The following is a 16046-nucleotide window of genomic DNA, read 5'->3' as shown; positions in this document are numbered from 1 at the left end:
CTCTTGACTTCCAGGTGCTGCTGCAGGGGACGACACAGAAGATGCAAGTACCGAGTTTACCGACAGCATTGAGGAGGAGGCTGCACACAACAGCCACCAGCAAGTAAGTCAGTGGCAAGTCCTGGGCTTCCCAGGGTGGAAGGTGCACAGCCCCTCTGGAGTCTGAAGGCCTCCTGCAATCCTTAGCCATCTAGAGGGAAAGATCGTCAAAGACTTCCCAGTTTTTCCTCCTGTCCTCCTCCCTGAACTTCCCAGCTGCCTCCTTAACCCCGTCCTCTTCTTTCTCTCTGGTTCGTCCTCTTGTCGTTGCTCCTCTGTCTCTCTTACTGTTACCCTTGTGCTCTCCTACCCTTTCTCTCCCCTACTCACCATCTGTAGCCAATAGCTTGATAAGAATTCTTTGTACTTACAACAAGAGAATGGACACTTCTCCTCTTGGGTTTATGGATCTGAAACCCAGCCCACAAGACAATCATCAAAGAACTGCAAGGGAAGATGGCAGGGCATAGGACCCACTCAGAGCACTTTCTGAGAAATTTCAAGAGGATCTGATGCTTACAATGAAGGGTTCCTTCTGAGTGAAATCTCATTATACAAAAGAGAACTTTGTCAGAGGATGTGACAGCCACCCAAGTCTTGACAACAAGATCACCAGCAAACGGTGCAGCATGAGCAGCCCCAGTCAAGCCTTAGACTTTGCCACCCAAGTCTGAAGCACGGTTCACTGCCACCATCAGTGAAGGTTTCAAACCCAAAGGTGAGTGTCCTGGAGCTCAGAGCTTAAGCCATCAAGAGTGATCCCCTCAGCACTCATTGGAAATCCCAAGAGCTTCCATCCTACCCAGAGACTTACCAGTCATATCTCCTAAATGGACCAGGCCTGGAACACTGAGTTAAGGAGGAAGTGGCTCGTTTGTATCTATCTTTCCGCAGAAGCAATTGGGCCTAGTAGTAGCTTCCTTGAGACCATTAAAAATGCCTCAAAGGAAACGAGGCTTTCAGGGTCTGCCTCTTTCTCTCCTGCCTAAGAGAAGAAGACATCTACAAAACCAGTGGGAAGAGCCCAAGTGAACCATCTCCAAGTCATCTAGGGTCTGGCAGTCTTTGGCTCTTGAAGACAAGTAGTTGTTGGGTCTATCTCATGTCTTTAACAAAGTCTCTTTACCTTCTGCCAAGATTCTCCTTTTGTTGCTGTAGCTGCTAGAACTCCTTCCCTCACCCATGAGCTCCTGCATGACCTCCTCTTCTCCTTTTGGGTCATCTGCTTCTTCTGAGTCCTGCTAACTGAAGTTCGTGACCTTAACTGTATGCACTACTGTGTCTCCGGACAAATCCCTCTGTTCCTCAATTCCTGACTTTTATTTTTTAGAATCTTGAGAGAGAAATCGACCTGCAAGATTAAGGGATGTCCACTCAAGGTTAAGTTGAGATGTCAACTGGTCATTGGTGGTTACTATTACTGTAGGGCAAGATAAACTTCAGAATAAATGATCAGGGAATCCTGATATTAGGAAAGCCAGATTCTTAGTTTGGTCTCACTTAGTGCAAATCTTTGCTCCATGTTGTAGTAACACTGAGTTCTAAACTCATTTTTTCCTCAACATTCTTTCCTGTCACCAACAGTGGAAAATATTACTAGACCTCATTTTGAGAAGGCTGCTCTAACTATGGAATAAATGTTTACTTTGGGCATTTGCAATTCTCACAAAATGCCTGCACATTGTGTGCACGTTACCTGGGATAGGAGAGATTCAGTAAAGTTTAATTTAACACATCTTTCAGTCAGGACTTCGACTCATGATATTTAAAGCATAGGCCTTTTGGATGAGGAATCTCTTGGGTAAGCATCTTTTATTTGTTTGCAATCACCTCTCCTTGAAAACTAACCTTTTGGGTATAATGTGAAACCGTTGTAAACCCACTTCAACTTTTTGGGAATTAGAGAATTTTATTCACATCCTGCGAATTAAATAAAGATTGCTTTTCTAGTATTATTTTGTGTCCAGATTCTCAAAATTGTGTTTGCTTATTTCCAAGAAAATGGCCCCTTCAGTTTAGGCTCTGAACATCTCCTTGTTGTGTCCTTAGAAGGGAGAGTCTCTCCTCAAGCGTACGCACACAGCAGCTAACAGATACACTCAGCAGTATTTCCTCACAAGACAAGAACCAAAGTCTAGTTGAAATAAACTGCTGTCTCCTAATTTCTGCACTAACTTCAGGAAGTCTCTTGTCTAGCCTGAGTAATGATCCCCCCTCCTCCTGCAGCGATATATCTTCTGAATAATTCCATTATCAAGTAAGCTCTATAGTAAATACTAGGATATTTTGTGAAGTTAACAAATGGGGAGTTAATAAATTGCCTTTCTCCATTTGATCGTTTGTGGTGGAGAAAAATTAAGCAAACATCAAATACAGATGACAGTGAAATCAAAGACTAAGGAAGTATGGTGAGCTAGAAAGAAGTTTCCTTTTTAATGTCCTTCAGGTTATCTAAAATCTGGAACTGTGATAAAGATGAAGTGTTAAAATAATTATATTCAAACAATAGATCACGTCTCTACACATCGACTTCTGAAAGGCAAATGGAAACCCAGCACATGGAAAGATGGATCAGACTACCTTTTTCTTTCTTCTTTTTTTTTGTTTCTGGGAGTATGAGTCTTACTTTTTCTGCTTTAACCTGCTCGAATTTAAGCTTGTTGGGAGGGAGAAAACTGACCAAGTCCATAATGATTAGTTTATACAAACTAATTTTAGGTTCACACCCAGTCATGTGGTAAAAATCAAAGACAATGTTTAGGAATGTTTTAAACAATAAATTCATGGCACTGCAGAGTTAATGGTGTTAAAAAAGAAAACCTGACTGAATTGAGGTTGTTATGATACTAAACACTGTGTCACTGGTGTGTCAAAGGCCAATAATAGTTACCCATTGTGGACAGTGTTTGGTGGAGCTCCTGGATTAAGAGATTCTTAGAAGCAGGATTGGCATCCACTTCCTAAACAACCTGCTTTTTTTTTTTAAAGTGTATATGCCTTTTTAAAAAAATCTTAATAATTTTAATGAACATTTACAGAGATTTTGGATTTCCATTCATTCATTGCTGTATTTCTCTCCCCAAACAACCTGCTTTTGCAAACTCTATGAACATTGGAGAAATCACGGTAGTTATAGAACAGAGTTCAGATCTTTTGTCCATAGGGTCACTATGAGTCGTGCTCAACTCGATGGCACTTAAGAACAGTTAACAATAGACATAAAGGAATTCCACTTGACAGCACAGGGGCTAAAAATCATGCTAAAAACCCCATTGTTGTTGAGTTGACTCTGATTAATAGTGAATACATACTTGCTTCTCATAAATAAAGACTAATAAAAAGACCGGCTTTGAATCACTAGAAAGTGCATTTGAATTTAAATTTTTTTGTCTTTTCTACCTTTTCCACATATATAATCCAGTGACATTATGTTCATCATGTCGTGTAACCATTATCAATATTTTCAGATTTTCCATCACACTTAAACAGGCCTCAGTGTCTCTCAGTAATTTTTGAAAACTTATTAGCTTGAAAGGTCTTTTTTGAGATGAAAACATAAGTAAGCATACACAAAATAACTCAGAACTCTATTTTGTCATTTGAAAGTGGTCAGTAGACTAGATGGACTTTACAATATTTTCTAGTCTGACCATACCATGAGTATTACTTTTTTCTTTTGAGAAATTATATTTGAACTAATAGAACAAGATAAAAGATAGCCAGAAGGTACTTTAAAGTAGGTTCACCACCCACTGACACTAAGTCAAATCTGACTCAGAGTCACCCCACATGGTTTAGCATCATTAAAATTGTTGTGTTGATTGCCATTGAATTGAGCATCACTTATAGTGACCCTATGAATGAAAGGCCTGAAGCCTTTCTATAACTATTATCATTTCTCCTACTTCGTAGGGTTTCCAGAGGCATGTGGTTTAGGAAGTGGTGTCACTCCTGCTTCCAAACCTGTCTTAAACTGGGAGCTCCACCAAACACTGTCCACAATGCGTAACCATTATGGCATTTGACACCCCCCGCCCCCATAGCACAAGATTCAGCATCACAGCAAACCTAGATTACCTCTATGAAGCAAATGGACAGAGGAGTGTTGTACAACTTGAAAAAATGTTCCACCAAAATAAAATATCACTAGACCCTCAAGTTCAACCAACTTTTAAATACAAGGGCTCTTGTTTCTCCAAGTTCATAGAGTTTCCAGAGGCATGTGGTTTAGGAAGTGGATGCCATTGTTGCTTCCAAACCTGAATCAATCTGGGAACTCCACCAAACACTGTCCACCTTATGGAGTTTGGCATACGTATGGCACAGTTGTTCCATTATGGCATTTGAGATTCCAGTGGCACAAGGTTCAGTGCCACAGCAAACCCAGATTACCTCAGCACAGCAAACTGACGAGAGTGCTGTATGACTTAGAAAAATGTTCCTCCAAAATATAGTAACAAGGGATTAAAATATAATTCTCAGGTCCAACTTTTATATATAGGGGCCCTCCAGAAGGTCTTGTTGACTCTAAACAAGAGGCTTAAATAAGAAAACAACCACACAATCCACATCTATCCTCCACCAAAACAAGAGCACCATCGTACAGAGTCCAGCCACTTCACCCAGCTCTAAAATGAAGGCAAGGACCTGGTGATATATGTTGTTGTTTTTGTTGTTACGTGTCATTGAGTGCTCATTATTTTTTACCAAAAGAATCCTTAAGATTTAGAAAATAAATCAATTTAGAAAAGAATGAAAATTGATGACAATGTTCCCTTTCATTGAGTTAGTTGGAAAAGTTTCATATAGAAAGCAATGAGTCCTGCACTTTCAAAAGGTGTTTTATCCAGTTCCCTTTTATTTTGCCATATATGCTCTGTGGCATGTGTGGAAGTGGCCACCAGCCTAGCTCAGCCTGGAAGCAGGGCTAGAGGACAGGCGTTCTCAAGAGTTTCCCAGATCTCAGACTCACTAAACACAAGTGGAGTTGAAGGAACTGAGCAACATATCTGATGATCTCCTCCTTCCCTGCTATATGTGCTTCACAGCTTCAAACGCTGTGCTACCAGATGCCATTGCACGCACTTGCCATGAATCAACCCTCCCCCAAACCCATGACTGAGATGTTCGCATGCTCTCTTCTAAAGTCAAAAGTAAACGTGATTGGCCTTCTGCTAGTCTAGAAACTGCTCTGGGCCTTATTCGGTTTCAGTTAGTAATAGGTATTGGTAACATGAATGAAGTTAAAAAGTACAGAATTTACATAATTTCTAATTGAATTATTTTAATCATTCAATTACCATAAATTTACAGAGAGGCACATCAAATAGCCCAAGGACTCTGTAATTCTGTACTTCCAAAGTTACAGTATTTATAGAGAAAAAAGAAAACATGACTCACAAATAGCCATAAGTAGGGGTTGGGAATGGAGAGATCAAAAGTTAATTGAAGTTAAACTTCAAAATACTGTCACTGAGAAGAAAAAGAAGCCAATGTGTCACTGCAATATATTAAGGACAGTGGGGAACAGATGGGAAAAATTCTTATACCAAATTTATAACCTTGTTGTCATTTGCCATTGGGTCAGACAGATCTAATTCATGGCAAGATAAATACAATGTAGAGAAATATTGCCCCATTGTGCACTATATTTATGATTGTTAGTATGTTTGAGTCAATTATTATGGCCATTGTATCTTGAGTGTCTTCTAGTTGAAAAGATGTAGCTTCTGGTATTTTTGTTGTTATGTGCTATTGAGTCACCTGTGACTCATAGCAACCCTATGTACAACAGCCCTATACCCTACTCTATCCTGAGCCAAACATACTGGCTCTGACATTACTACCCCCATGACCCCAGTCACTGAATCAATCCATCTCATTGAGTGTCTTACTCTCCTGTGCTGTCCCTCTACCCTCCCAAGCATGATGTCCCTTTCCAAGGACTGGTCCCTCCTTGCAACATACCCAAAGTATGTCAGACAAAGCTTCAGAATCGAAGGTGATATTCTGGTGACTAATTAGCTAATTTTTACAAGTAGATCCAGGCTTTTCTTCCTAGTCGATCTACTTAAATCTGTCCAATCCATTTCATGTTGATGAGGAAATTAGCTAGTATTTGAAATATGGTGGCATCGTTCCCAGCATCACAGCACTGTGAAAGCCACCATGGTATGTCATATTGACAGATGAGTGTTGGAGTTAGACTCTAAGATTATCTTACTCAGATTTGGTTGCGCAGCATGAGGAGTGGGGTGGAGGGAAAGCTGGAGAGAAGTAAAATGAACAATGAGAAAAGTTACAAGTTTAAAAAAAATTCTAATTTGAGAAAAAGACATAAGAGTAGTCTTAATTGGAACATTAAAGAGTAGCATCAGGAGTGTTCACAAGAGAAATTGTTTCTCTTAGATTTTAGACTTTGGCTGGTAGCCTCTGTAATAACTAAAAAAGTTCTATATGTCACTGGATTTAGTTGGGTAACTAACTTCTCAGTAATTGAAGGATGTGATTCTCCTACTGCCAATGAAATAACTTTTGCTTTGTTTGACCTATAGCTCTGCACTTTGTTCTGAATCCTTTCTTTCTTAGTCATTGCTGTAGAATCAAAACTGACCCATAGTTTACCCTTCATTGGGTCCCCAAGGCTGTAAATCACACAGGAAGAGAATACTTATCTTTCTCTCACAGAACTGCTGGTGGATTTAAACCACTGAAGATCAGGCTCATCTTTTGGGTTATCAACCAACTCCCTGTGGACTAGGCCACAAATGTCCTCCCTTGTTGTTATATTCTGTCAAGTCAACTATGACTCATAGCTTAGTGAACAATGGGCCTGAACTTTACCCTATCCTGAACCAACCTTACCTGCTCTGACATGCCTGACCTCATTGCCACAGTCATTGCGTCAATTCATCTCATCTAGGGTCTTCTCTCCTATACTGACCCTTCAGCCTTCCAAGCATGATGTCTTTCTCCAAGAACTTGCCCCTACTGACAACATATGCAAAGTATATGAGAGGTAGCTTCAAAATCCTTGCCTCCAAGGAACAACCTGGTTTTAATCTCTCTAAGACAGACCGATTTGTTTTCTTGGTAGTTTACAGTATGTTCAATACTCTTTCCATAATACATAACTTAAAGGCATAGTTGCTTCTTCTGTCATCCTTATTCATTGTCTAGCTCTTAGATGCATAACAACCAACTGCAAAGACCATGGCCTGCATCAGACACACATTCATCTCTACACTGACATTGCTAATCTTTAGCACTCTGGAGAGGTCCTGGACAGCAGATTTTCCTAGTACACCTCATCTTTGGAATTCCCGACTGCTTTTCTCCCTTAGTCACCCCTTTTTAGAGTCTGAGTTATAGGCAGGGTCTTAGCTTTGAGTATTAATATCTTTGTGGCCAAAGACTCAAGTGTTGTAGAGCTGGTGAAGCTTCCTGACTTGTGAAGAGATTCTCAGGGAACTTTGTTCTTTCAGGAAGAGAAGAAGCACAATGAACATATAGATACTTTATTCCTGTTTAAGTCTCATTTCCCCCCATTATTTCAGAAATTTTTTTTACTGGGATAAAATTGATATAAAATTTTCACCCTGTCAAAGCAGTTTTTAGTATATTTACAATCTAGTTCTAGAGTATTGTGGCTATTTCATTCTAGAAACACTCAGAGTGTAGCCTGAGAGCTCCTTGGAGGTGAAAATGACAACACTTCATCTCACGTACTTTGGGCATGCTGTTAGAAAAGGCTGTTCCTTGGAGATAGAAATGATACTTGGAAAGACAGAGGGTGAGTGAAAGAGAGGAAGACCCTCAACCAGATGGATTGACACAGTGACTGTAGCAATGAGCTCAAGTATGTTTGAAATAATGATGGCACAGGATAGAATAGTGTTCAGCTCTGCTGTTCATAGGGTTGCCATGAGTTGTACTTGACTTGATGGCACTTAACAACAGCATTTTCAGAACACTTTCTTTACAAAAAAGGGAAGCCCTAAATGCATTAGGAATCATGCTCCATTCTCATCCATCCCTTAACCCCTTGCAAACGCTAATTTATGTCCTGTTTCTGTGGACTTAACCTATTCTAGACATTTTCTAGCTCTATTCAGATCACTTGTCCATTTTAAATTATTTATCTTTGTATTGTTTGGTTGTGTTTTTAATGTGTTATATATTTACGCTTTCTTCTCATCCTCATCTGGAGTCTTCTCCACCTCCCCGTGGCAGAATTTCCCCGCCCACTTGGTATGACCAGGCCAAAGCCAATCTCCAATGGTGTATTACTCCAATGGCTATTATGACTGAGGAAGTACTTGGAGTGGGGGAGTCGTTTGAGGTCTGACTTGCTCGTTCCTATTAAAGGCTGTCTTTGGGGGCTTGTTTCCTCCTGGATTCTCCTGAGTGACCCAGCTATGATTTTCTTGCAGATCATCAAGGTGGCTTTGGAGAAAAGTCTAGCAGCTGTGGAAACCCAGAACATATCTCTTCCTCCTCCTTCTCCAGTAGGAGAGGACTGTCACAGAGGTCTTCAGGAGGAGATGCTCCACCTGAGGGCAGAGATACACCAGCATTTAGAGGAGAAAAGAAAAGCTGAGGGGGAACTGAAGGAGCTAAAGGCTCAAATTGAGGAAGCAGGATTCTCCTCTGTGTCTCATATCAGGTAGGGCATCCTCCCGGTGGAAGGGAGACTTCCAGCTCAAGGCTGAGGTCAATATAACTGAGGGCCTCACCATGCTGTTGCCAAGGCTTTCATGGTGCTGTTTTTCTTAGTCCTTATCTCAGGTCTATCGGTTTGAGAAATTCTTTAGACAAAATTTAATAATGGATCATAGTAATTTCTTTTGTTTTTGAAGTAAATTGGATTTAAATTCAATATAACAATGGGTGCCATTTGCCAAGTACATCACATTCATGGGTAGAAAACTTCTAGTTGTATATGCAGTATGCCTCTTTTATTAAATTTATGTCATACAGTGAATATATGTAGATAGATACAGATATACATAGATAAGCTTTTATACAATAACGTTTGTCACTGAAATATTTATCACATGTAAAATTCAATGACATTTATTATTTTCATCACGTTGTCCAACAGGCACCACTAACCCTTTCCACATTTTCCATCTAACTTATGCCTGGAGATGCTATACATTTGGTCTCTGTATGTTTTTAATTTGACACACACACACACACACACACACACACACACACACATATTACCATGTGGAATAGAGGTGGGGTTTTACAGTGTCCTTTTATGACTGACTTATTTTACTCGTGTTCTTAATTTTCTAGGGATGCTATAATAAAAAATATCACAAACTTAAGACTTTGAAAAACTAAATTTTGTCCTCCATCACAATTTAGAAGACTAGAAATCTGTATTGAGGACAGCATCTCTAGGGGCAGGTTTTCTCTCTTTCTTGGTTCTGGAGGAAGGTCCTTGTCTCTGAACCTCTGCTCCTGGGAGGTTTTCATGTGGCTGGGACACATCTTCCCTCATTTCTCCTTATGCTCACTTTAAAAAAAACAACCCTTTTATTTTGTGTGTCTGTACCATCAAATCAGATGACTGGTACAGGAGGAGATTACCCTCCCTTCTCGAGGAGAGCTCCTTGTGAATTCGAACCGTGTACCTCTGGGATTACAGTGCAGCTTCTTGCCACTAGGACTGCTCACTTTTTTACTCCTTTTTGTATCTCAAAAGAAATTGACTCAGGATACACCTACACTATTTCTGCCTCATTAACCTAATAAAGACAACCCATTCCCAAATGGGATTAAACCAAAAGCAGAGAGGGTACAATTTATAATATATATTTTGGGGACATAATTCTAACTGTAACAATTATCACAATGTTTTCAATATTTTCAGTTTTTCCATATTGTAGCATGTATCAAGATTTTCTTTCTCTTTATGACAAAGTAACACTCCATTGAAGATATATTTACCACATCTTTTTTATTAAAAAAAGATGTGGTAAATATATCATTTGCTGATAAACATTTGGGTTCTTTCCAGTTTTTGGCCATTGGGAAGAGTACAGCAATGAACACTGATGTACAAATTATCTGGCTTTGTTCTTCTTTCAAGGCTTTTGAGTATATGACTAAGACTGGAATTGTGAGCTCATATGATAACTCTATTTTTAATTTTTCTAAGAATCACTAAGTTGTTTTCTGTATAGCAGTTGAGGCATCCCCTTTTTGGTAAAAGAGACCATTAGAAAGAACTTTTTCATAAAAACCAAACCTTGATCCCTGACCATGTATTTCTTACAGGAACACCATGCTGAGCCTTTGCCTTGAAAACGCAGAATTGAAAGAGCAAATGGGAGAAGCAATGTCTGATGGATGGGAGATTGAGGAGGACAAGGAAAAGGGCGAGGTGGTGGTGGAAACTGTGGTAGCCAAAAGGGGTCTGAATGAGAATAGCCTTCAGGCTGAATTCCGAAAGCTCCAGGGGAAACTGAGGAAGGCCCTCAGCTTTATCAACCTCCTCAATGAGCAGCTGGTGTTGAGCAGCAAAGAAGGGAATAGTCAGCTTACTCCAGAGTTCCTGGTGCACCTGGCCAAGGAAATTGACAGAATGAACACAGAACTGGTTTGGTCTTCTGGAAAGCACCAACACCAAGAGGAAGAGGTGATCATGAAGACTGGGGCCAGACCTCAGAGTCTTGACCTTGGGGCTGCGCTCTCAGTGGATACCCACCAGGTAAGTGTGGGCTTACCTGAAAGGAAAGACACTTGGAGAAGAGTGGGAGATGCCACTGACCTTAAACAATTCTGTAGATCAGGAAAGGATGGATGAAGGAGGTCTTTGCACTAAATGCATTACAAATAATAACATTCATCACACTTTCAGGCCTTTCCAGAGGCTCTTAGATTGCCTCATAAATATTCTTTGAGTGAATAATTTTCCAGAGAACATTCTAGACAGTGTGTGACAGTGGGCAACAAGACTTAGTCTCTGCCCTTCTTGGAGGGAGTTTGGCAGAGAAACAAATCACCCCAGCCTGGTGGTATAAGTCCCAGAATATATGGATTTGTCAGGTTCTAAGATAACCCACATGAATGGTATGTAATGCTTATCACTGCTATTTTCAACATAGCTCACCGTGACCTTTCCCTGGGCCAGAGAAGGTACCCATTGACAGAAAGGCTTTGCTGAGAATTCAGTAAGATGGATAATAATAAAAGATTCTTAAAGGACGGCTCGGAGAGGAGGACATGGAGAGATGAGTGGAAGTTGTCACCACTTCTCTTTAAACCTGTACTGAAGGTCCTCAACAGGCCTTTTTACTGTGCTAGATGCTAAGAATCCAGAGAGGGAGGAGGGGGAAAAGGCATGATCCTAATTCTCCTGGAGCTCTGTCTAGGCAGCAGATAACTACCAAATGGCCCGGGGAGTGCAGTGCTAGGAATAAGACTAAGGGACACAGGATTCAGCGAGGGAAGAGAATTACTTACTGTGGGTGGGAAGACTTGAGTGACTGTCTTGATGCCTGTGCTGGCTCCTCTCACAGATGGATAACCTATCCCAAGCCAGTGACCTTGGACCTCAGTCAGGATTTAGCCTCACAGGATCCACCAAGCGACTGCGCTCACAGCTGGCACAATGCAAACAACACTACCAAGATCTGCAGGAGAAGCTACTGATATCAGAAGCCACAGTCTTTGCCCAAGCCAACCAGCTGGAGAAATACCGAGTCATGCTTAGTAAGTCTTACAGTTCCACCATCAACAAAGCCTATCTTCTACCTGAGAAGGTACAAGTTTTGCCAATTTCTCTTTTCTTCCCCCACTTCGAAATGTAGTCCACAGTCCACAGTCCTAGAGTTGTAAAGGTATGTTTTACTTTTTGAAGAGTAAAGGACTAACAGGATTTTAAGTTTATAGAAAGGAGCATAGCAGGAAATTAAGCTAAAAAAGCCAAGTTTATAATTTCTGGTCTAGTCTATAAACTACCTTGCCTCTCTAAAGATGCACTAATCATTTCCCTTCTCTTTGCACTACATCAGAGTCTACAAAAGCAGAGAAAGGAGGAAAATTAGTAAATAGATAATAGGCCTTTATGAGGATGAGTGAAAGGAGGAGACAGTATACAACAAGGGATTGATAAGGCATTGTGGGAATTGTAACCAATGTTATTAAACAAAATGTACTTGAACGATTGAATGAAAAACTAATATACTGTAAACTTCCACTCAAATCACAACTAAAACTAAGGTCAACAGATCACCATTCTTGGTCTAGAATAAGTGCTGTGAAATAGAACTTGACCACATTGGGAGTATTTCCTATCAATGTCATAAACAGCTGTTGAGCACTTAAAATGTGTGCAACTTGGGAATTTTGAGTTTTATTAACTTTAAATTAATTTAGTATAAAATAGCCACACATGACTAATAGCTCTCTTATTGATCAGTGCATGTCTGGGAGGCTTACTTAGCTCAATTAAAACAATTCTTTAGCCCTTGAGGATAAATAATTTGTGTTTCTAAGTATGACAGCATGTAATACTGACTTTAAGATGTCTCGTCCTGATGAGTCTTAGGTTATCTATAAGTAAAGTCATTAATGATAAACATAATGGTAAACATTAATGATAAACACCTCCTGGTGGAGGGGAGTCTTGTTATCTGGAGAAGGTGGTCTTTTACACTTGTAAGTCCAAAGAAGCATCTATCCCACCTTGGATTAGACCTTCCCTGCCTCTCAGTGTCCTGTGACGTGTCCCTAGGTTGAAGGTGTTTGCTGGAAGTTTAGATACTCTGTAACTCACTGTGTCTCTCCTCAAGCAGGTGAACCCGTGGTGAAACAGGACAGCAAGCAGGTCCAGGTGGACCTACAGGATCTGGGCTATGAGACGTGTGGCCGTAGTGAGAACGAGGCTGAGCGAGAGGAAACCACCAGTCCTGGTAAAGGCACCAAGTGTGGGGTTCACAACTTGGAGTCAGTGTTCACCTTTGGGTACATTCGGTCAATTTCACAGCTGATGAGCAATGGGAGAGAGAGAGTGTTGTGAATGAAGGGAACTCAGGACTAGAAAAAACAGGAAGTTTGAAGGCGAACTTTTCCAAAATGTCCAAAATTGTTGCCATTGCTTTTTATAAAGAAAAAAAAAATCGATATTTTAACAAAAGTTTACAAAAAACTTGGATTTCATTCATTGGATTTCAACTCATTCATTGTTGCACATATTCCTTCCTACCCTCTCCTCAGTTCACTTTTCTCTTTAAAAAGATTCTTTGTTGCATAATTTTCTCCTTCTTCCTCACCCCTGCCCCTAAGTCCATTTTGCTATACACCTCTTATTCTGGACTGTTGTCATGCAAATACCTAATCATATATTTCTTATAGATAATTCTTTCCCTCATTTATTTAAATGCAGTATTCACTATTTAGCCCCGCTTTTCTTAGTACACCCCAATGTCCATGTCAATCTTGTTTTATAACAGTGGCATTATGCAGCATTTGTCTTTTTGTGACAGATATTTCACTCAGCACAGTGTCCTCCATAATCACCCATTTTTTTTTCAATTGAAACTAATGTTTTTCTTTTATTTTGAGTCTAGTCTTTTTTTTTTAAAGGGTTTCCACTCATTCATTATTGCAGTTTTCTCCCTGCCAACCTCCTCCCCCCAATTCACTCTTCTCCTTGAAAAGTAAAATAAAGACTCTTTCATTGCTATGCAATCCCTCCTCTCAAGTCCACTGCATTGTGCAGTCTTCATTCTGGACTCCTAACATGACAATAATACCTAATCATATATCCTTTTAAACAGTTCTCTCCCTCATCTCTTGTAATGCAGTATACATCATTCCTCCCCTTTTCCTCTGTCTTCCCTGAACCCCAGTGTCAGTCCTGTTTTACAATATTGGTCCTATGCAATATTTGTCCTTTTGTGATTGAGGTATTTCACTCAGCATAATGTCCTCTAGGATTATCCACTTAGCATAGTAATTCATGAGTTCCTTGGTTTTCAGTGCCACATTCCATTGTGTATTCCACTGTGTGAATATACCACAGCTTTTCTAACACTTCATTTGATGGTCACTTGGGTTGCTTCCATCTCTTTGCTATTGTGAACAATACAGCAATAAACATGGGTGGCAGTTCTGGTTTCTGTAGGTTATATTCCCATTAGTGGAATTTCTGGGTCAAATGATATTTCTATTTCTAACTTTTTGAGAGACCTCTAAGCTGCCTTCCAGGGTGGTTGTACCATTTTACACTCCCACCAACACTGAACCAGTACCATGCTGTCTTAACCAGCATGGCAGTGTAGTAGGATTTGAGATCAGGAAGTGAGATGCCCCCTTGTTTCTCTCTTTTTTTTTGCTTATTCAGGATCTCTTTTCATTCCAGATGAAATTGGGAATTGCCTTTTCCATCTCATTGAAGAAAGAAATTGATATTTGTATTGGAATTACATTGAACTTATAGATAGCCTTTGGTAGAATTGTTGAGTTTTCCTATTCAGTATTGAGTCTTCCAATCCAAGAGCATGGTATATTCTTCCATTTCCCCAGGTCTCTTTTTAATTCTTGTAATAATGTTTTGTCATTTTCTTTGAATAGGTCTTTTGTGTTTCTAGTTAGATTTACTCCCAAGTATTTAGTCTTGTGATTAACTATTGTGATGGGTATTGTTTTTCTTAGTTCTGGTTCTATATTCTCTTTGTTACTGTAGAGAAATCCAACTGATTTTTGTATGTTGATCTTATATCTTGCCACTTTGCTGAATTTGTTGACTATGTCCAGTAGTTTTCTTGCTGAGTCTTTAGGGTTTTCTAAGTATACTATCATATCATCGGCATATAGAGAAAATTTTACCTTCTCTTTGCTGATTTGGATATCTTTTATTTCCTTCTCTTATTGGTGTCACTAAGACAGCTGTGGGTCAGTTTCAACTCAATGGTACAGAAAAACAACTTTTTTAAAAAATCTTAAATTGTTTTCGACACAATAGTTAATTTACATTGTGTTTAAGTTCTGTACATTATGCTTTTTTTTCCTTTTTTTCCCCTTGTCTTTTTTTTAATTATTAAATTTTATTAGTTTTAATGAACATTTACAGAGATTTTGGGTTTCCCTTGATTCATTGTTGCACTGTTTTCTCCACCCTCCTCCCCAGTTTGTTCTTCTTTTTTCCCCACGTGTCTGTTTTAATTGTCCAATTGCCACAGTGCTTGTCAAAGCCAGTTCTGATTAATCTCCTTTGTGAGTGTGTCCCTTGCCATTCCCTATCACTCCTCCCTGAGAGAGACTTCACCCTGATTCATAAGGAAAAGGGATGGCGTATTCTCTTAGCTACTTCCTGCTGAAAAGGGACGCTGTGGGTTTCAGGGTGAAGGTCTTCTCTCACTACTCTAAAGGGCCCCTTTGGCAGTAGGAAACACATAGACTATTATGGAGATTGATTTTGGAATTTAGATGCATTGTTATCATTTGTGCTTAGCCGTACATGTTCATATCCTTGAAGATGTATCATGGAAGTGTTGCAACCTAGAAGATACAACTTTAACTAACAAATTAAAAGTGCATGAGTCAAAAATTGAAAAGCAATAATATTCTGAGAAGAGGTTCTAATATGAACATTATGCTTTTTTAAATAATCTTTCATTTACATTTAATTTTATATAATTATTTACTGTTGATTATTATCCTGTTTTGTAGTGTCCCCATTGAATCTTTCCTAATCCTTAACCCTCTCCCCCCAGTTCACCCACTAAACTCTTCTATCTTACTGATTTCCATCCTTTGCCTTTTTCTGCTTCCTTCCTCATTTTCCCTTCTCCTTTTGGACCTTTATACACATCTTCCTAATTATCCTTCTATTTTACAATAATGGTCTTATGACTGGCTTCGACAAGCACTGTGGCAATTGGACAATTAAAACAGACATTCGGCGGGGGGGAGAAGAACGAACTGGGGAGGAGGGTAGAGAAAACAGTGCAACAATGAATGAATGAAAACCCAAAATCTCTGTAAAT

At 39.6% G+C, this 16046-nt stretch overlaps 1 protein-coding gene across 1 annotated transcript in view; it reads left to right on the top strand.

Annotated features, from left to right (window-relative positions):
* Positions 1-8582: 8582 nt before the first annotated feature.
* LOC102865765 (myomegalin-like) overlaps positions 8583-16046 on the top strand; it is a 37035-nt gene continuing 29571 nt past the window's right edge. The window contains exon 1 of the mRNA XM_006900335.1: positions 8583-8704. Within this exon, the coding sequence (XP_006900397.1) occupies positions 8583-8704 (122 nt within the window). The remainder of the gene's footprint in view (positions 8705-16046) is intronic.

The sequence above is a fragment of the Elephantulus edwardii genome, unplaced genomic scaffold (assembly GCF_000299155.1).
Source record: "Elephantulus edwardii isolate Elephantulus edwardi_28Jun2011 unplaced genomic scaffold, EleEdw1.0 scaffold00280, whole genome shotgun sequence".
NCBI classification, from domain to species: Eukaryota; Metazoa; Chordata; class Mammalia; order Macroscelidea; family Macroscelididae; genus Elephantulus; species Elephantulus edwardii.
This window is presented reverse-complemented; position numbering and strand designations above follow the sequence as displayed.